Source organism: Dama dama, chromosome 23, assembly GCF_033118175.1.
Source record: "Dama dama isolate Ldn47 chromosome 23, ASM3311817v1, whole genome shotgun sequence".
Lineage (NCBI taxonomy): Eukaryota > Metazoa > Chordata > Mammalia > Artiodactyla > Cervidae > Dama > Dama dama.
Window position 1 is genome coordinate 21,902,187 of NC_083703.1, and position 20,525 is coordinate 21,922,711.

General features: G+C 37.5%; 1 protein-coding gene and 1 pseudogene across 3 annotated transcripts in view; one reads left to right on the plus strand and one right to left on the minus strand.

Annotated features, from left to right (window-relative positions):
• Positions 1 to 20,525, plus strand: part of MALRD1 (MAM and LDL receptor class A domain containing 1) — a 522,662-nt gene that overhangs the window by 64,510 nt on the left and 437,627 nt on the right. For all 3 annotated transcript variants that reach the window (XM_061126168.1, XM_061126170.1, XM_061126169.1), the window contains exons 11-13: positions 2,543 to 2,689; positions 8,354 to 8,451; positions 17,760 to 17,933. In XM_061126168.1, the coding sequence (XP_060982151.1) occupies positions 2,543 to 2,689; positions 8,354 to 8,451; positions 17,760 to 17,933 (419 nt within the window). The remainder of the gene's footprint in view (positions 1 to 2,542; positions 2,690 to 8,353; positions 8,452 to 17,759; positions 17,934 to 20,525) is intronic.
• On the minus strand, positions 15,836 to 17,156 carry LOC133045239 (selenoprotein W-like; annotated as a pseudogene).

Consider the following 20,525-nt stretch of genomic DNA (forward strand, 5'->3'; position numbering starts at 1 on the left):
GACAGTGTTTTGGGTTCTGTGGAAAGTGCAATGATTGACATTTTAAGTGATAAAACATCCAGATAATGAAAGAAATGGTTAAAACTTTTCTTCTAAAGCTGAATTTCAACATGAATATGATCTATTTTGTCTTGAAAACTTCTTTACTGTTTATGTAGTTGAGTGACACAGGCACAGATGTGAAGCATCTGTGGAAGAATTGGTGATGTTTGGGTCATTTTGTACTTTCCGTTTCCACATTCAATGGTATTATAGCCATTACCATTGTGTATAACAATGATTGTTCTCTGCATGGTCTTGCTTGCTTGCTTTGTGTATTAACATGTAATTTGTTGCTTCAATAGGGTGATATTGAATCTATTGCCCAAACAGGGTACTTGAGAGGAAAGAGGAGAGGTATTAATTATTACCCCTGGACAATGGGTATAAACTGGGACATTTCTGGGCCAACCCAGATGGGCGTGCCTGTGGTTGGGGGATGAGAGATTCCTTGACCAAGTTCACAATCAAGAATTGGGAACTTGTTAACACATTTCAGAGATCAATTATGTATTTAAACCTTGTCTATTTGTATATTCTTCTGACTGAGAAGAGCTGGGAGGTGGCTTAGCAGGTGCTGAAGTTCACAGAAGGCCAAAGAACTAGGTCAGAAGATTTTCTGGATGCTGGGGGAGACAGTCACAGTCAGGTCATAAGTTCTTAACACTGTCAAAAAACGGAAGAGGCTCTGCTTGGAGCAGTAACTTGCTATCAACAGCAGCTCTGTATTATTATCAACTCTGTAACCAGAGCTGAGAAAAGAAAAACATCCAGAAGCAGTAGATTGCCAGTTAAGTACTATGTGGGTGAACAGCATTTCCTTGTCATGTTGATTCACTATTAGGTTATGAGCAACATTTTCCCATTATTATATTATTGTTAATTTGCTTGTTTTTATTTTTGGAGAATACATTTAAGGGGAAATAATATTTGCTTGTAGAGAAAAATCTTTCATTACATATCCATTATATGACTATCTAAACAAGCATACCTCTAAGAACTAAACATTGAATTTACATGGAGAGAAAATTTGTGGCCTTATCTGCAAAGTACCCTTTAGTGTTCTACGAGTTGACATATTAGTGATAAAATATCTGGTCGTGACCCAGGCATCCATTTTTATAGAAATTTGAATATCCTTTGATTATTAAGATATAGTGAGCTTATTCAATATACTGGTAAAATTGGTCACATTAAAAAAAAAAATTGAACATAACAGTTAAGAGCAAGCAGTGATGCAGTCTTTTAAATTTTGAGACAAAGTCCCTGGTGTAGGGAGGCTTCCAAGTATAACCTTTGGTATCAGACAGCTCAAAGTCTGGATATTCCATTTACTAAAATTTACCATAGACAAGTTACTTGGCACTAATGTTTCCAAAAGATAATTACACTTGCTTTGTAGGCTGTTTGTGAACACAGATGTGCAAAACACAGATGTGCAAAATACTTGTGAACACAGTTTGTGAACACAGATATGCAAAATACTTGCCACATACTTGGAGCTCAGTGGGAATACATCTATTCTTATTTTATTGAAGATCATAGAATTGTGATCTGAGGGAGCTGTCAAAACTTTAGGTGTTTTCTGACCGAGACCAAGAATTGTTTTATCCTGCTTTCTGTGATGAAAATGTCTCTGCATAAAGATGAATACTTGCAAATATGTTTTAAATTAATTGCATGGATTTATCTCCCAAACCACTATCTAATATAGACTGGTACTATAATTCTTATTTTAGGATAAGGAAACTTTAACAGATAGAAATTAATTTCTTGACAGCACAAATCAAGTTGTTAGAATTTCTAGTGCGCTACCCAGTCCACTGAGACTTGCTGTTTTTTTTCCCCACAAATTTGGTGACAAAGCTATGAGTGGTGTTTAGGAAACTTACTCTAAATCCTGACTTTCTCCAGAACTCATTATTTTGTGATAAATGTAGGAACTTAAGTATTTTTCAACTCTGTAGTTGTGTATTTAGAGGAAGGAAAAAAGCGAAGTTCAAGAATATCTAATTTACTTGCAATCCAAAGTGGCTGGGGATTTTTTTCTTTTCTTTTTTTTTTAAAGAGAAACTGTTAAACTAACATAATAGATTGAATTCTAAGGTGCTGACCTCAGGCTCTTCAGGTGTCCAGAATTAATTTAAATTCCATCCTTTTAACCATCTCAGCGTGTGAATCTTTTTCATCTTGGCAGTTGAATTGGTTACTCTGAAAAGCTGCAGAGTTTTACCTTGTGTCATTAAATGCAATAGAGATGGCCAACCAGGAAGAAATGTGCCAGGTGTAGATAGAAGAGTGTAGAAGGGCGCTGCCTCACGCAGCACATGGAGAACTTTGTGAGGTTGGAAAAAGCAAAATGACTCTGATGATCAGAAAGCATTCTTTACAAAGTAGAGTGATGGTTCTGACCACCCAGGTTGATTGGCCAGGCTAGAGTCGATGTTTCCCTGCTTGCTCCCCCTTTGTTCTCCTCACTTGTTTTCCTTTATGTCCTTAATAGCCAGTCATCTCAGGTGTGACTTTGAGTCTGGTTTCTGCGGCTGGGAGCCATTTCTCACAGAAGATTCACAGTGGGAATTCGTGAAAGGGTTGCCCAGTGCAGACCCCCATCTTCCTGATGCTGAGCACCCAACAAGCACAAATCATGGTAGGATATTTTCCTCTTTTCTTAACATTTTTTTTTTTGTTGTTGTTGTTGTTTTTCCTGTTGTGGGATAATGATTCTGTGCATTTTCACTTCCCACTATAGACTGTATTAAGTGGAACTCTGGTTTGTCTTGCTTTCATTTCTTCTAATCAACTTAATAATTTGTGGTTGAGTTTTCTGAAAGGAGCATTGTTTTAATAACAAAACATTTTGTTACACCTTTTAAAAGGTGGGATTGAAGGCATGAAGAGGCGAAAAGTCTTCTGATAATTTTCTCTCGTTGTCATGAATCGTGTACAGTAGGCTTACCTTCATTTTAGAGCAATCCCAAGTTTTGCAAAACAGAAAGAATAGTTTAATCCTTTTTCTAGGAAAAGAGAACAGATATAGCACTAGCTCGAAAATAAATTGCAAATACTCTAATACAAGTTAATCACTCTTAAAGCTTCTTTGTAACAGTCTTACTTCTTCCCCGTACATCCTTTTATTTTAACCAGCAGTACAGTTTTTACATATCCCCTTAAAATAGAGCAACCATAACTATATATAGCATTCCACTGAAGGCTTGTAAAACTCCAAGGAAAATAGAAGGGTTTTGTTCTGTTTTTGTTTTGTTTCATGAATTGCAAAGGTACATTAGTTTCATACTGACTTTATAATAACACAACTGTGCCATAGATCCTCTTTAAGCTTGTATAACCTCCACTAGACATTATATCTGTTTCTCCTTTGAGATTTCCAAAGAAGTACACCAAAACTAATAGTGTTGACTGTGTTTTTAGCCATTGGAAATTGGGGTTAGTGGGGGAGGATGTTAGGGGACAGAGAGGGAGACTTTGGCTATTCATCCCATCTGTTGTCTAAAACTATAAACTCAGCTTATTATTTAACAGTAGATTAAGATCTTAATTTCTGCTCTTGTGCCAGTGGGTCTTATTTTTCCCTTCAGATTCTGTGGCGGATTGGATTAAGTTTAAAGTTTAAAATAGGAAGGAGACTATTAATTATTGGAACTATATTTATTACTAGTACATTTCCTCCAAGCTTATATAATGTTTTCTTAAACCAATTGAATACATACCATATATTAGACCTGGGTGTATACCAGTGGAAAGATATTTGAGTTGTTCCTACATTTTGGTGATTATGAGTGTATAATTTGCCGACGGGTTTTGTCTGGACATAAATTTTCATTAGACTTGAGCACTCTGTTCTATTCCTATGTATAATTAATGTTTCCACTCTGGTTAGTAAAAAGGCCCTACTGTTTCTGGCCCTTTATGACCTTGGGGCAGTGTTTGAGCTGCTCCTTTTAGAAGGTTGTCCTCCAGCCTCAGGTGGTTTCCTTATGCCCATGGCCTGGTCAGTAGTCAGGTGGAGATTTGGAGAGAACTCTCTGGAGATCTCCGGAGTTCGCTCTCTTTGCGGCTCTTCTTTTCCTGGAACCCTGCCTCATGAATTATGGCCACTTGTGTTTCCCCAAACTGCAGGCTTTCAGCTTGAGAAGACCACCACACTGCTGGCTTCCCCCTCCCTGACGGGCAGTTGAAAACTGGGTTTAGGTAGCAAGCTGGGAAAATTGTGTAGCTTTGTTCGTTTGTTTCCTCTCTCAGAGATCATTGTGATTCTATATTCCCATTGTCCTACATTTGAAAACCATTATATAATATATATTGTTTTGATTTCTTTGCTAGTGTAAGATAGAAGACTAAATCTGATGCCTGATATTCAGCCTTGCCTTAAAACAGAAAAAAGCCTAATTCCTTTTGTTAATTTGCTTAATTTCTGTGGTCTGGGTATGCTGTAGTATATCTAGCCATCCTCTTATTGGATAACAATATTATGACAATGCTGCAAAATCTATACTGCTATGCATTTTCTTATATGGGGACCTTTAATTCTATGCAGTAAATAACTAACAGTGATGCTCCTGTATTTTACAGAAAGATATGTACTTTCTCTCAAAATTTTAATACTTAAAATTCCAGCAGCAAAAGGAGTACTGTTTTCTATTTGTCTACCATCAGTAGACATGCTAGTCTCTTAATTTTTAAAACATTTATGTGTAAAAAATGATTTCTCATATGTAACCTTGATTTGTATTTCATGGAAAGATGATCTTTTTCAAATGTTTCTAATTTTTTCCATTTATTTAGATCTTTAATTTCTCTATATTTGAAGCTTCAGTGCATAGATTTTAAAAAGATTTTGCTACTATTTCCTTAGGTTTTTAAAATTTTTGCAGCTATTTTAAATGTTACATTTTAAAAACTTAATTTTTGGAGTTGTTGCTCTATATATAAATGTAGTTATATTTTAAAATATTGACCTTGTATTCAATGACCATGCCTATTTTAAAATTATAGTTAAGAATTTATAAATTATGGGCTCATAATTATTTTGTCTTCAAAGATTGACAATTTTATTTCCTTCTTTCTAAATCTTAAACTCTCTATTTTCAGTTTTATTGTTCTGACAAGGACTTCTGGAAAAATGTTGACTAGAGCTGGTGATAGCTGCTGTACTTGTCTTATTCCTGTTGAGGGGAAAAACTGTCAATAATTCAACCTTGAATGCTATAGTTACTAAAAGGTTGTTTTGTATAGTCACTAAAAGGTTGTTTTTTTATCAGATAAAGATGTTTCTATTTGTAGTGTTAACGTTTATGTATATATGTGTGTGTGTGTATATGTATGTATATAAGTTAATCTGTTAAAATTTGGTACATGCTTTTCAGAACATATTGTGATAATCATCATTGTGATACTCTCTTTTTTGTTTATAATAAAATGAACGATTTTTTCAAATATTAAACTACCCTTGTATTCCTAATGCAAACTTCTTTTGACTGGTTTTATTTATGATTTCTTCCTGCATAATGGTATATTGGTGATATTTTTACCTAAATTCATTATAAGGTCTATTCTCTAATGTTCTCAAAGCGTCTAAGGAATCCTTTCTGGGCCATATTGCATTAAAAGGGATGCATCCTTTGCAAAAGGTGAGGTTGAGGCTGGCCTGGACAGTGTAGCCCAGGGAGGCTGACCCCTGCATTCTTTATTTTTATACTGTGCTGGTCGGCTAGCCCCTCTGGGGTTACAAGAGTTTTACAAGAACAAGTTTACGATGAACAGTTCTGATGAACAGGATCAGTCTCTTTGGTATGCTATAATTCCATAAGTCTCTTAACTCAGAGCATTCTATGGTGCAGGCTTTTAAGAAAATAAATCCAGAGATATATTTCTGGAAGTACATGGAATAGGGTCAGAGTTCATTCTCTTTAGGCTCTACCTGCATATATAACGTTGAAGTCAATACTGTCTGTTTTTCAAATATTTGGTTAAAATGTTGAGATTGCGTTTAGCTTCCACATCAGTTTTCACTAATGTAATATTTCCATAATATTATCTTTTTGTCTAAAAAATGTTATCTCTTTTCAGTTAATCAGAAGTCTTGTAGTTTTTCATGGAGTTTTATGATGTTCCTCATACAAGTCCTGTTCTTTTCTTTTTAAATATATTTCTACATATCTTGTATTGTCATTGTTAACTGTGAGTAGAATATTTCTTATCATTCTATATTCAGGGTCTTATTACTAAAATAAATAAAATAACTTAGAAGTATTTCTCTGTTTGAATTTACCTTGCTAAATTCTCCTATTGATACCTGTCTTTATTAAGAGAAACTGTTGGAGTTCTGATTTTACAATTATTGGCAACACACGTGGAGCGCTATCTCTACTTTTCTATTGTATTTACTAGAAATTCTATTTTCTTGACTTGCACATTTGCTAGACCTATGAGATAATATTAGTCTAAGATAAGTAATACTATCTTACTAATATTTCCTCTAATTAGTAATGGTGACAGAATTCTCTAGGTAGTTTCTCATAATTAAAATAATTTTGTTTTTGGCCACTGAAGACATTATTTATTTTGAGGTAGATCATTAATCTTTATTGTTTGTTTTTAACATTTTATTGAGGTTATTGGGAATGAATGACTGTTTTTCACAGTCTTTTCAATCTTTGTTTATACGATTCTATTATTTTACTCTTTAATTTGATCTTATTGACTATGTTGATAAGACTGTTAAACCAAACTTCTATTCTTGGAAAGCTCATTGGTCGGGACACAGCATTTTTTTTTAAGAATTGCAAATGCAATTGAGACATTTTAATTAGAATTTTGTATCTATGACCATGAATGATATTGATCTATAGTTTTATTCTCTTTTCATCATTCTTAACATTAGAGATATCTGGCATCATAAAATGAGTCAAGGAACTGTTCATATTTTTCTAAAACCTGTGATATATGCAAGTAATGTGCAAATATTTATTCTTTAAAAATTAAATAAAATTAAGCGGTGGGGCCACACACCCTGGTAGATTGTTTTCCTATCACTTTTACAGTTAATTTTGTGGGATAATAAACTTGTTCAAACCTTTTGCTTCTTTTACATTTTGGAGTTTTAGTGTTTATGTGTTTCATCCTTCATTATTTGTTTGAAATTGTCCATATTGTTTTAAATGACCAGAGGAGCAAGATCTTTGAATGTTGTTAATGTTTAGAATTTTTATTATTCTTTTGGCAATATTCAGTTGATTTTTACTTGAACCTGAGGATTTTTAAGCTGGAATAATTTTTCAAAGTCATCTTTTCCTACTCTTTTATAGGTGAAATAGAGAATTTAATGAACTCATATACTCTTTCCATTACTCTTAGACTGGAATTGGGAACAGTAGGCATTATCCTTCCCAATTGGGTTTGGATTTAAAGCCCATAGAAACTGGGTTGTGTTTTTCTCACTCAGAGACCGCACTGCTGACTTGGTAGTTTGGTTAAACATGTGGTACCTGTAACACATTTAATTCTGAAATCCTTTTCATTCTGTGCAGTCAGCATTGATCTAAGAAAATTCCCTTCTGAATGTGTTTTATGTCATCAAAATAGTTGTCTTTCCAGGTTGCCCATCACTCCATGATTATCAAAGGGCAGGATCAGACCTTGACATTGTGCAGCATAGACTACCTTGTAAATTTTCATTATTACCCTGACCACTCTTCTGAATGTGTGATCTTCCGAGCTGCTAAGAGATGTTATCCCCCCTGTACATTTGCCATGAGCACTTCCACTGTAGTTAAAATCTAAAAGCAGTTATTTTGTTAACACTCAGATTACATCTTTAATTAAGTTTTCACTCCCACTAGCACAGACAACAATGACAAACATGTAAGCCCCAGGAGAAACCAAGCTCATTCTATAGGCTCTCATCCTTCAGTACATCCAGAAGAAACTTACAAGTAAAGATCTCCTGGGAATTTTCTAAGGGCATGCTGAATATCTAATTGTAAACTTAGAAGCTTCATTTAATTTAATTTCAAACTGTGACTTGAGTTAAGCCAATAAAATATGTTCATTGAGAGGATTTAGATCAAGAGCTTATTTTCCATCAGTGAGATTTTATTTCAAATATTTAGTGTTATCCATATGAAAGCAATTCATGGTTATCTGTGGAACTTAATGGTAAAGAAGTAAAAACGTAATTTTCTTTATCTGATTGACTGTTGAATGTGTGCACAGTTGAACTATTAGAGCAAAGAACTGCCAAATGTACAAGAGAAGAACTTTTATCCACATGACTTTATGTTTGTTTTTGCAGGATCATTTATTTATTTTGGGGCACATCAACCACCTGCAGTGGCCAAGCTTGGAAGTCCTCTTCTTACAAAATCAGTCACTGCCTCTACCCCATGTCAGGTAACCAATTACTGGAATTTTCATTGGCTAGTCTGTGGTTATAAACTGTTAGGCTTGGGTTGCTCCAGCTAGTAAATGCCTCCTATGTTTTACTACTATTTTCATGATGTATTGAGAGATTTATGTGAGCTATTTCAACAGGAAATGTCATGTCATTCCAAAAGACATTTACAGCGTATAACTTGCACCCTTTGTTTGGGGGCCTATTCAAAAATATTTCTATCATTTTGTATTCTTTCCCTGTAGTTCTTTCAATAATTTAAAGCTGTGGATACACGTTGCCCCAACTGCTTGTTATTTTGGCCAGAAATGTTGCTAATAATTGAGGAAAATAAAAGCAGTTTAACAAATTCTGTTGAAAAAAAGATGAAAGGATGAATAAATAAAGACAAATATGTGCAGGAAAAATAAATATATTTCCAGAATTTTATTTTTTCATTTAGTCCTTCTGGTGCCACTAGACACAGACCAAGGGGTAAAACACTCAGTTCATTCCCACAGCATAACGGAGAAGAAGGCAAGGGAACTTTGGAGTCAGATGAACCTGGTTCCAATTTCACTTCTGCCACAGATGATATGCTTTGAGACTCAGTGTCCACACTGGAAGTGTAGTGTTAGAACTTTCTTCTTCACGTGGTTGTGAGAATTCAAATGTGATTAAATAAAGGATCTGGGAAAGTATTTGGGACATAGTAGGTGTTCAATAAACATAATCTTTCCATTTTTCCATAACACTAATGTCTCCATTAGAAGTTTCTACCCTTTTGAGAGTTCTAACACATCTCTGAGCCTGTAGATTTCAGCTTTCTTTTTCTCCCTTTGCCTATCAGAAAATAATGAAGGGATCAGTAGTCCCACACACTAAATTCCTTGCCTGGAAATGCAGGGTTACAGAATTAATTCAGGCATTCCTGGTGATAAATTACAGATCATTCAGAGGTATAAATTTAATTACACTTTAAGCTTGATATAAGCCTGACAGAGTGCCTGCAACTCTTAATAGATTGTCCTACTTTGTTGTTTTTTTTTCTTTGTTTTTTTGTTGTCCATATCTTTGTGAGAATTTGAATTAAAACAGTGGCTTGAACTCTACCTCCATCTCACCCACTTGGACTCTAGACTCTCCCACCTTTGGTTTATTTTAATTAAATCTGATGTGACCGATATAGATTTTTTTGGAGAACTTGTGAAACATTTACTTGCTCTTTAAAAGCACTTTACAGACTTACTGAACTTTAATTCAAGATCACAAACCAAAGTAATGCAACTGCTGTTGTTAAATTCATTAAAGACACTAGATAAAAAGGAATGGAAAGTATTAATTCTGCCTCTTTTACAGAAGTATGAAAACTAACATTAAGAACTTATTAGAAATTCTGAGACTCATTAAGAAATCATACAGCTCTCTTCTTTTTCAAGATGATTTGCATTTCCCATTGGTATGTGTGGGTAGCCGTTAATTTGTGGTCGTTGGGGTTGACCCACAATTTATGATTGTTTCCACTTGAGGACATTTTTCTTTATTGTGGCTTAAATTTGAAGCTTACCTATGGGAGCTATTGGGTTGGAGCCTCAGTAAAAGCAATGAACAATTTAGATTCTTTGTTGTTTGTCTCAGAACAAAGTCCTCCACCTTTGTTCTCAGATGCTGATTTAGGGGCTTGCCTTGATTTGTGGAAAAATAAGAGGTTACAGACTGCCAGCAAAAGTCTTTGTTCCCTTTTAACTGCATCTGCTTAAATGTTAGGAATCTTTGAGTTAGAAGGATGGATATTTGGATTACTTCATAGTACTTTCCAGCTTAGAATTATTATTCGATTGTTATAGGTTATTCATAGTCTGAGATGCACATAGCTACAGTTCTCTCCCATAGGAGTATTCTAAGAATATACCATTACTTTTTTAGAAGTCTGTGGTAATGTGTGTTTCTTTCTTTCATGAAAGTTACAAAATAAGCTAACAGAACAAATTCTTATCTTCTTCAGTAACAAGAAAATACAGCTGATCTTCCTAATTGGAACCTATTGATCATAGTTATATTCATGGAATAGCAAATGCTCTTTGTAATAAAATAATAAAGTGAGGCAGTGAGATAACCAAAGTGGGGAACTTATGACTAAAGCTTTCATTTTATGAAATTATATGATTGTTTCTCTACATAATCCTATCAGGCTAATACAGCTAAGAATATTTTTTTGAAAGGACTTTAAAGGAATATGAAGCTTTCTTTTGAAACTTTTTCTAACAGACTTTTAGGGTCATTTTGCATGAATTACCTTGTACTTTATGTGTAGACTACACATGTCATCGACATACAGAATTGGTCCTGCAACTATGCAGTATTCAAGGTGTGGACTTTTATTAAAAGCTTCAAAAGCTCCATTAGTCACTGGTGGAAATTTGGCATTTTTCCTTAGAATAGCCAGGAGATAGGACACACAGAACATGTGGAAGCCAGAAGTTATTATTTCTTACTGCTGTTGAATACTGTTTTTAATAAATCAGGAAATATAGAATATGAAAGAGATTTGTGAACATATTAATATTTTCTGAGCTCTCATATTTGAGTTACTGTTTGAAAGACCAAATATCTCACTTCACAATTAAATACAGCAGGACTGATAACATGAAGCTTCTGCTTTCAATGCTATTAATGGTTTATATGTTTGTCTTTTGTTTGTTCTAAATTCCCCAACACATATTTGCTATTCTAAGTCTTTAATTAAAAATTCTCAAAATTTAAAAAAAAAGTGAATGGGTATATCAAGAAAAAGATTGATGAGACAAAAGATAGACTTGTTCCAAAAATGAAATTTGAGGGTCAGGCTACATGTTTGAATCAAAGTATCCCAGCAGCCAGTGCAGAGAGACATGTGAGTCTTCATTTGGTTCAGGTTCAAGGAAGTAAAAAAACAAAAGAAAAATAGTTCTGAGACTTCTGAGGGCACACATATAAGTGTAAATGTTCTTTCTTTGACTCAGGGCACACCTGTTACTTCCATACTTCATGTGGATCCTAAAGGGACAATAGAAACACGTTTGTCGTAATATAGAAAATATTTGCCAAAATATAGAATTTAGTGAAAGATACTAGTAGCAGTTCAGTGTTAAGTGCTTCACAGCATGATAAAAATATAATATATGTAATACCAGAGTGGGCAGCCATTCCCTTCTCCAGAGGATCTTCCTGACCCAGGGATCGAGCCCGGGTATCCTGCATTCCAGACAGATTCTTTACCATCTGAGCCACCAGGGAAGCCCAATATGTAATATTATCTGTAATTATATGTAATGTATAATGTAACAACATATAAAGTAAACATATATAACATATATATATATAAAACATTTAACAATATAAATTGTAACAGTGATAATCCACTTGTAGCAACTCTCTCAATGAGTTTTAAAAGGCCATGTTTTATCATGTTCCCCAAGTAGAGTGATGAAGTCTTATCAGAGAGAAATTTAGGAAATTTGCAGCAGGGCTTGAAATGGTGCAATCATGATATGTTCTTTGCTTTCTTTACTCCAAGGATAGTGTTAGATCATGTTAGAGATCCTGGGGTTCCCCAGTGGTGCTGGTGGTAAAGAACCCGCCTGCCAGTGCAGGTTAGATGTAGAAGACTGGGGTTTGTTCCCTGGGTCGAACTAGAGTGGGTTGCCATGTGTTCTTGCCTGGAGAGTCCCATGGACAGAGGAGCCTGGCAGGCTGCAGTCCTTTGGGACACACAGAATTGGACACAGCTGAAGCGACTTTGCATGCATGCATACATGTTAGATATTCTAGAGGGAGCAATGGATTTTGGGGAGAGGTTGAGCAGATATTCTTTCTTATTGGACATGGTCAAAATACACCCAGATTAATGATTTAGATGAGAAAAGATTATATTTTATTGAAGACTGCAAACTTCCACTTAAGCTCATTCAGATAAAGAAGTCAGGGAAAAGCATGATTATGACTAGGAGTCACAAGAATCACTATAGTAGTAGTAGTGTTAGTCACTCAGTCGTGTCCGACTCTGCGACTCTATGGACAGTAGCCCACCAGGCTCCTCTGTCCATGAGATTCTCCAGGCAAGAATACTGAAGTGGGTTGCCATGCCCTTCTCCAGGGGATCTTCCCAACCCGGGGATCGAACCCACATCTCTATGCATTGCCTGCGATGCAGTAGACCTGGGTTTAATCCCCAGGTCAGGGAGATTCCCCTGGAGAAGGGCATGGCAACCCGCTCCAGATTTCTTGTACTCCAGTATTCTGGTAATGATAAAGGGGGATGTATGAGAGAGAGAGAGAGATGAATGCTCCCCCTCTACTCATGGACTTATTCCCAGCTGAGTTTTGAGGAGTTACAGATATCTTGTTTCTTTCTCTTTTTTTGGTGTGTGTGTACTTTATTTTTTGTCTTATTCTGGATCTTGAAGATACAACAGGTGTTGAAAACACCAGACAGGGGTTGATGTTTGTGGCTGAGAAAGCAGAGATAACTGTGTATTTGGAGAAAATGAGAAAAGACACGAAGATTTGACCAATAAGCTCCCTCATAGGGAAGCAAAAGGAGTCAAGAGCTTAAGAAAGTTGAGGAAAAAAGCAGGAAATCTGGAGAGTAGAGTTCTGATTGGAGACAAACCCAAATCAAATGAACTAGCAAAGAGAAATAAGGAAGACATTATTTTGAACTTCTAAATAATGTCCTGTTATATCTGTTACTAATAAGTAATTCCTAGTTGTTCCCAATCACATTCTTTTGTAGAGATTGGCTTTTCCTCTGGGAATATCACAGGGCACTGTAGAAATAGAAGAGCAAGGTTAGTTATTCAGTCTGCACTCAGTAACTAATAGTATAAGTCACTCGATCAGATGTCCTTTGTTTTTATAGTAAAATGAATGATTCAGTATTTAAAAAAATATATACAAATAATATAAAATCAGAGAATACAGTTAAAAACAGTAAAGTAATTTGAGCTTCATTTCTTTTCTCTCCAATTTGCAATTAAAGGAATTGCTTTGTTGGAAGCTTTTTAAACCACATGAAATTCTCTTGACTAAATTGTTTCAGTGTCTTACATAGTCACCCTGTACATACAGTCCAAGTTGTGGATATACAACTTACTGAAAATCCAGAAGAAATAAAAGAAAGCCTTTAATATTAACATTTTATATAACTGCTTTTTTTTTTCCTTTGGCAGGGGGGCACACCAGGTCTTAGTTCCCTGACCAGAGATCGAACTCTTGCCCGTTGCATTGGGAGCACAGAGTCTTAACCACTGAACCACCAGGGAAGTCCCTATATCCCTGCTTTTTAGTGAATCAGACATAAATCAAGATAGTAGTTTTCTTTAACTGATAGTTAATAAAAACATTTTAAATGGTTGGTATCATTTTAATATGTGTTTCCCTGGTAACTCTGTGGTAAAGAATCAGCCTGGCAGTGCAGGAGATGTGGGTTTAAACCTTGGGTGAGGAAGGTCCCTTGGAGAAGGAAATGGCAACCCACTCCAGTATTCTTGCCTTGGAAATCCAATGGAGAGAGGAGCCCAGTGGGCTGCAGTCAGTGGGGCCACAAAGATTCAGACATGACTTAGTACTAAACCATAAAAACAGCAACATCATTTTAATATACATGCTTGGTAGTTCTTCTTAATAGAATTTTCTGTGATGAAAATTGTCTTCGGCATCCGCTATGGAAGTCACTGACTACAAATAGCTACTGAGCATTTAAAATGTGATGATAACAGAGAGTGAATTTTTTGTTTTGTTGAATTCATGTAAATTTACATGTAAATAGCCACCCTGTTTTCATATGCTTGTCATTATATGCTTAATTGTTCCTTTTTGTTCTCTCCCATAAAACTTTGAGGTCCCTAAGGACACCTGATTCCTTGTACATTTTATAATACATGAGGGGGCGGGGCGGTTCTCTCTTATCACTCTCTCTGCAAGTCTTTAGACATTTATTTATATTTCTTTATTTTTGGCTGTGCTGGGTCTTGGTTGCTTTGTGGGAGCTCTCTGTAGTTGTGGAGAGTAGAGGCTACTCTTGGTGGCGGTGTGCAGGCTTCTCATCGTGGTGGCTTCTCTTGCGGAGTGCAGACTCCCGGCACATGGGCTTTGGTTGTCTTGGTGTATGGACTTAGTTGCTCCATGGCATGTGGAATCTCCCTGGACTAGGAATCGAACCTGTGTCCTCTGCATTGGCAGAGGGATTCTTATCCACTGTACCACCGAGAAAGTCCTGTAAACATTTACTTTAACACTAATGCTGATAGTCCTACTCAAACTTCCTTCTTTTCTTTAGTACCTATTTACTGCTGCTGCTGCTGCTAAGTCGCTTCAGTCGTGTCTGACTCTATGTGACCCCATAGACGGCAGCCCACCAGGCTCCGCCGTCCCTGGGATTCTCCAGGCAAGAACACTGGAGTGGGTTGCCATTTCTTTCTCCAATGCATGAAAGTGAAAAGTGCAAGTGAAGTCTCTCAGTCGTGTCTGACTCTTAGCGACCCTGTGGACTGCAGCCCACCAGGCTCCTCCGTCCATGGGATTTTCCAGGCAAGAGAACTGGAGTGGGCTGCCATTGCCTTCTCTGCCTATTAACTGAATACCTACTAAATACAAATTGCCCTAGTTGGTTCTATGAGGAATTAACGACGTGCATTGTGATTTTGAGCTCATGACATAAGGTTGCGCTACTAATGTGTAGTACAGTGGGAACCACAGATGCTGACTACGCGTCTGTCTAAAGTCATTAACTTTTGTGCAGTATTTTCACCCTGACCAGTATGAAGTTTGGAAAGACTCTGGGAGGTTTCTTGGTCTACACCAAACTAAAGCATTCTCCTCAAGGAGGTTTCTTGGTCTATACCAAACTAAAGAATTCTCCTCAAATCTCTATAATGCCAATTCACTTTAAAAAAAGTAAATTAAATGTGAAGTTCTAAGCTCTTATCCAATTGAATATGGATCCCGTTGGTATTTACTCTTAATGCACTATTAACTTCGCACGGGTAACGTACTGAGTGACAGTTTGACAGCTTGAAATTCTGGTGTGGCACGCACAACTCTTCAACTAGGTTTAAAACTCTGTTTTGCATATTTACCAAGTTGGAACATGCTGAAACTATAGCAGGGATCTAAAATTTAATTGTGGTAGGGGACCGTATAGCCTCCGTTTCCACAGAATTTAGTTAAACACTTCCCTTTGACTTTATGTTTCTTGGCTTGCCTCAACACCTGAGTGTAGGTGAACTTGGTGGTAAAATCTGATATGAAATGGATGATCAGAAAGAATGCTTTGACCAAGTGATGGCAATTCAACAGACACTGAAAAAAATGTGTACCACATTGAAACAGAGAATGCTTGATGTTTCAAACAGTTTTTTAATTTTTTTGTTAACCTCATCACCATTTATTGAGTTGTGAACTGTTGCCATCACTGCTGAAATCTGAGACTCACTCATCCTGATCCTCCTCTCCGCTTCCCCTTGAAAAGGAAGCCTGGAGAAGGACCACCCCAAACACCACAGGGTAGAAGGGAAGACAAGGGCCGGGTGGGGTTGGGGGGAGATGCAGGGAGATGAGGGACGGGGAAGGCAGCAGGACCAGCGTGCGGGGACACACACGCACTCCCCGCCCCACACACAGGCAAAGACCAGGGGTGTCCATCTCTGCTCCAGCCGGCGGCCGTGAGAACATCAGGGAAGGACCGGGCGTCCAAGAGACATTTCAGTCCTTCCTGTCATGAAGCATCTGCCGGGAGGGGCTGGGCCACAGTTACTGGTCTTTGCCTTCAGGGCACATCAGGCCTGAGCCAAAGCAGCTTTGATGGCGGCAGCCAGCTTCAGAAACTTGCTCTCCGTGTCCACGTAGCCATCGCCTCCCTTCTTGGAGTGAACCAGCTCTCCTGCTACGAACAATTCAAAGAAGCCGGTGACCTGGGGAGTCCCCTCGCCGCAGATGTCCAGACGGCTAGGGAACTCATCTTCTAACTTCTTCTTGAGCTGAAGATACTTGGGCTTGTAGCCTCAAGCGCCACAATAAACCACTCGGACGACTACCGCCAACGCTCCGAACCGCGGTGCCCGCTGTGGCGCAGACTCGCTATCCGCACCCGGGTGAGGCAGGGCGAGATCTGCTCAAACAGTTTTTTAGAAGACATTACACACTTTTTTCAGCTTTCATCTCCACTGAAATTGGTACCCACAATGACATAAATGGGATAATAAATAAGTAGTAATGTGTGTAATAATGTCTGTCCATGCAACAAGGTAAAAGTCCAATGATGAAGGGGAAAAAAATGCAGGAATTTAAAATGTAGTGAAACTTAAAAGGAGTCACTCTGAGTCAAAAGAGAATGATTTCATTTCTCAGGAGCCTCATCTCTGAACAGTGCTCTGTTTGTCTTTGAAACATGAAGTATTAGAGCTCTATGGAATAATGAGAGGAAGAAAAAATTGCTGTTGTGTCTGAACTTGGTTTTGTGGGGTTATTTTCCTTGATATATTTTGTATTGTATCATCCAACCACTGAGGCAATTAATTTTCAACTTGCCTTGTGTCCAGTCCTTAGTAAATGGTCAGTAAATATTGGTTGAGTAATGATGGTGCTGAATTCCATGTTATAGCTGCAGCTGTCAGCACCTAAAATAATCCTCTCTGCTTTCTCCACTACCTTGTTAACCTGTCAGTTCTTTAGATTGTGTCACCATTGATGGTGAATAGGAAAAAAAGTGATCAAATCTAGGCTCCCTAACCTCAAAAAGAACATTTTCTAGTTAGATTAAATTATTGATAAATAGTATTATATGATCTCCCAAGGTTTTTGATAATGTCACAACAAAAAAGGAATTAATGAAAAAGTATTCCTTGCAGTCTTCTTTTACTTGAGAAAAATTTTGAAGACATCAAAGAGAATGAATAGTAGTATGTGATCTTGTAATTTGAGTCAGATGTAGAATGTGTATCTTCCTAGAGTCATAAGAAGCAAGAAAGCAAGAGAAAAGGGTCCTAAAATGTTCCCTAGTGGTGTAGACAAATATTTGTTATACTTGTCTGAGCAGGATCCTGGTGTCTCGTGTCTTTAGACAACTCTATAGCATGTGTTTAAAATACCAGTTAATGTAACTGCCTTGAGCAGGGACCACAAAGGCTGGCAGAAGATGTACTTAGCATTTTCTGAGTCTACATATTTGGAGGAGAATTAAGAAGATGATATTGAACACCAAAGTAATTTTGGGTATTTTTAATTATAGAAGATCTACTGGGCATAAGTAAATGGAATATTTATATCACTCAAACACATTTTTCACCAGGTGCAGTTTTGGTATCATTTGTCTCAGCATTCACGTCTCTCGCTTTTTACAAGAACATCTCTGAATGGGGATTTGCAGAAGCACAGTGATCTAATCGGAATCTCTGAATCTCAATGGCAACAAGCAAAAATCAATCTCATTGCAAAGGCTGGAGAATCTACTCTCCCTTTTCAGGTAAGCACGTAAAAGATGAATACAACTCAGAAGAAGATGCTTATTTAATGCTGATCTACCCAGACAGCAGTAGAACACATGTGCCCCATAAGTTTATCTGATATTAATAAAGCAAGCATATTCACAGTCAGGGATAAGTAGAGAGATTATCTTGACTAAGTACTCACAACTTAACCTGTGGAAGCAGAGCAAAAATGGAGGTACGGATTGAACAGGATGGCAGAGAGAAGAGAAATGTAATGGGAAAATGTTTTTCTTAAACAAGCATGGCAGAGTGCGTGAGGTAGTGAAAAATATCTGAGCTGCACTCCAATTTGCTCTCCATTAATACTGAGAATTTTATCACACTTTTGTGTCATTTTCTTCGTTAAATAATGAGAGAAGGAAACTGTAGCTTATCAGATGATGCCCCAGCTTCCACCCTTCTGGACATGACTCCCTTCTGGATGATGTTTGAAAAGAGCTAGTTTAGTAACTAGATTGGATGGTGAAATTAGAGGAACACTCACTGCCATCAGTCAGCTGGTCTGAGTTCCCATCTCTGCTTAACCCAAGGGTTGCTAAGTGACTGTATCCATTACGCCTTCGAGCTTCAGATTTCCCAATCTGTGAAAACCACAGTGATAATAAAAGCAATATTTGGGGAAGCTGAGTATTAAAGAAAATGTAGCTGAAATGGTAGCTGTGAACATGGGCTCTTTAGCTTGGAGTTCAAACCCTGGTATACAGTCAGAGGGAAATCGCTTAATCCTTCCATGCTTCTGATTTTTCCTCTATAAATGGGTGCATGAATGTAAGATTGTTGGGGTGTTTGAAGCCTCTGAAAAATAACACAACTCATCTGCTACTCACTTCCTAACTGAGGCAAATAGAGAAGTCAAACAGGGAGAACAAACTATTTTGGAGAAGATGCCTTTAGAACCTCCAGGTATATATTTAAAATAGGGACTTCCCTTGTGGTCCAGTGGTTAAGAATCTGCATGCCAATGCAGGGGACATGGGTTTGATTCCTGGTCCAGGAACTAACATCCCACTGGCCACAGGGCACCTAAGCCTGTGCTCCACAACAAGAGAAGCCAATGCGATGAGAAGCCTGCACAAGGCAAGTAGAGATGAGCCCCTGCTCTTCATAAGTAGCAAACACCTGTATGCAGAAATGAAGATGTAGTGCAGCCAAGAAATAAATTAATATTTTTTTTAATTTAAAATAATGCTTCACCTCAGAATAAACAGCCCCACCCAGAGAACAACCAACTGCTAGGGAATCCAGAACTCAACCTTTGGGGAAACCGCTTTATCGTAAGTGATGATGATATATCAACGTTGCCTCCTCAGCTGTAACAAATGCCCCCCTCTGATGGGGGTTGATGATGATGGAGGAGGCCATGGATGCTTGGGGTCAGGAGGTGTGTGGGAACCCTCTGCACCTTCCTCTCAACTGTGCTCTAAAACTGTCCCTAAAGGTGCTCTAAAATCTTAATAAAAAACAAAACCCCAAAACCAGAATGTCCTTTGCTGAAAGTGACTCTTTGAGAAATATTAGCAGTTGAAACTCATACTGTTCTTTCTGGGCTTCATTAACCTGTCACTATTATTGAAGAGTTTTAGCGTAGTATAGGGTTTTTTTTTTTTTTTCTAATTATTTCTTCTTTGGGGATTTTTGTCTTTGTTTTGCCGTGAGAATTGAGATTGCTCTTTATTATCTGGGGACATATTAACTCGTTTGTGGATTGATCAGGGTTTGATGAGATTTTGTAATTTGGCAGCCACGATGTTTTCTTAAACAGACGCACTCTGGTGCTCTCTCTCTCCCTCACTCCCCTCCCTGGGGAATCAGCAACCTGTGCTGGTTTTTCTCTCTCCTAATCTGAGGGCTCCCAGTCAGCACCAGTCAGCCTCTTTTTTTTTTTTTTTTTTTTTTTTTTTTAGTATATTTTTGGCTGCGCTGTGCGGCATATGAGATCTTAGTTTTCCAACCAGGGATCAAACCTGCTCCCCCTGCCCTGGAAGCACAGAGTCTTAACCACTGGACCACTAGGGAAGTCCTAGGCTCTTCTTAATTGTTCTGGCTTTTGAAGGGGATGAATGGCCCTGGGTTCTTGCTTTAAGCTTCAGCCGTGTTTAATTTGCTCCTGAGAAGGTAAGGGTTTTAGCCTGTGCCTCTGCTCCTTCTCATGTCATCCTGATACTTGGCTTGTTTTAGAAACTATAGCCAGTGAAAAGAAAAATAAGAACTGTTTTCTCAGATTTCACCATTCAGAAGGCTATTATAGGTCCACCATCTCTAAGTAGCAATTTAGAAAGTTAAAATTTGGAAAGCAATAAGCTTTTGAAAAACAAATTTAGAGGCAAAGTTTAACCTGACCTGAACCAGTGTTAAGTAGTTCATTTAGTGATGGGTTTGATGATAGAGAGCTGCCCTTGGTCTCTCTGAGGGCATCATGATAGAGTTAAGATGAACATCCACACCTCTGAACTGTTCAGATGTCAAATCCTAGTTGGACTCAAAGACTGTGGCTAAGGAACTGGGGTCTGTGTAACATCCTGGTGTGAAGCAGTGCAGATTTTATACACATTTTATAAGATAGATAA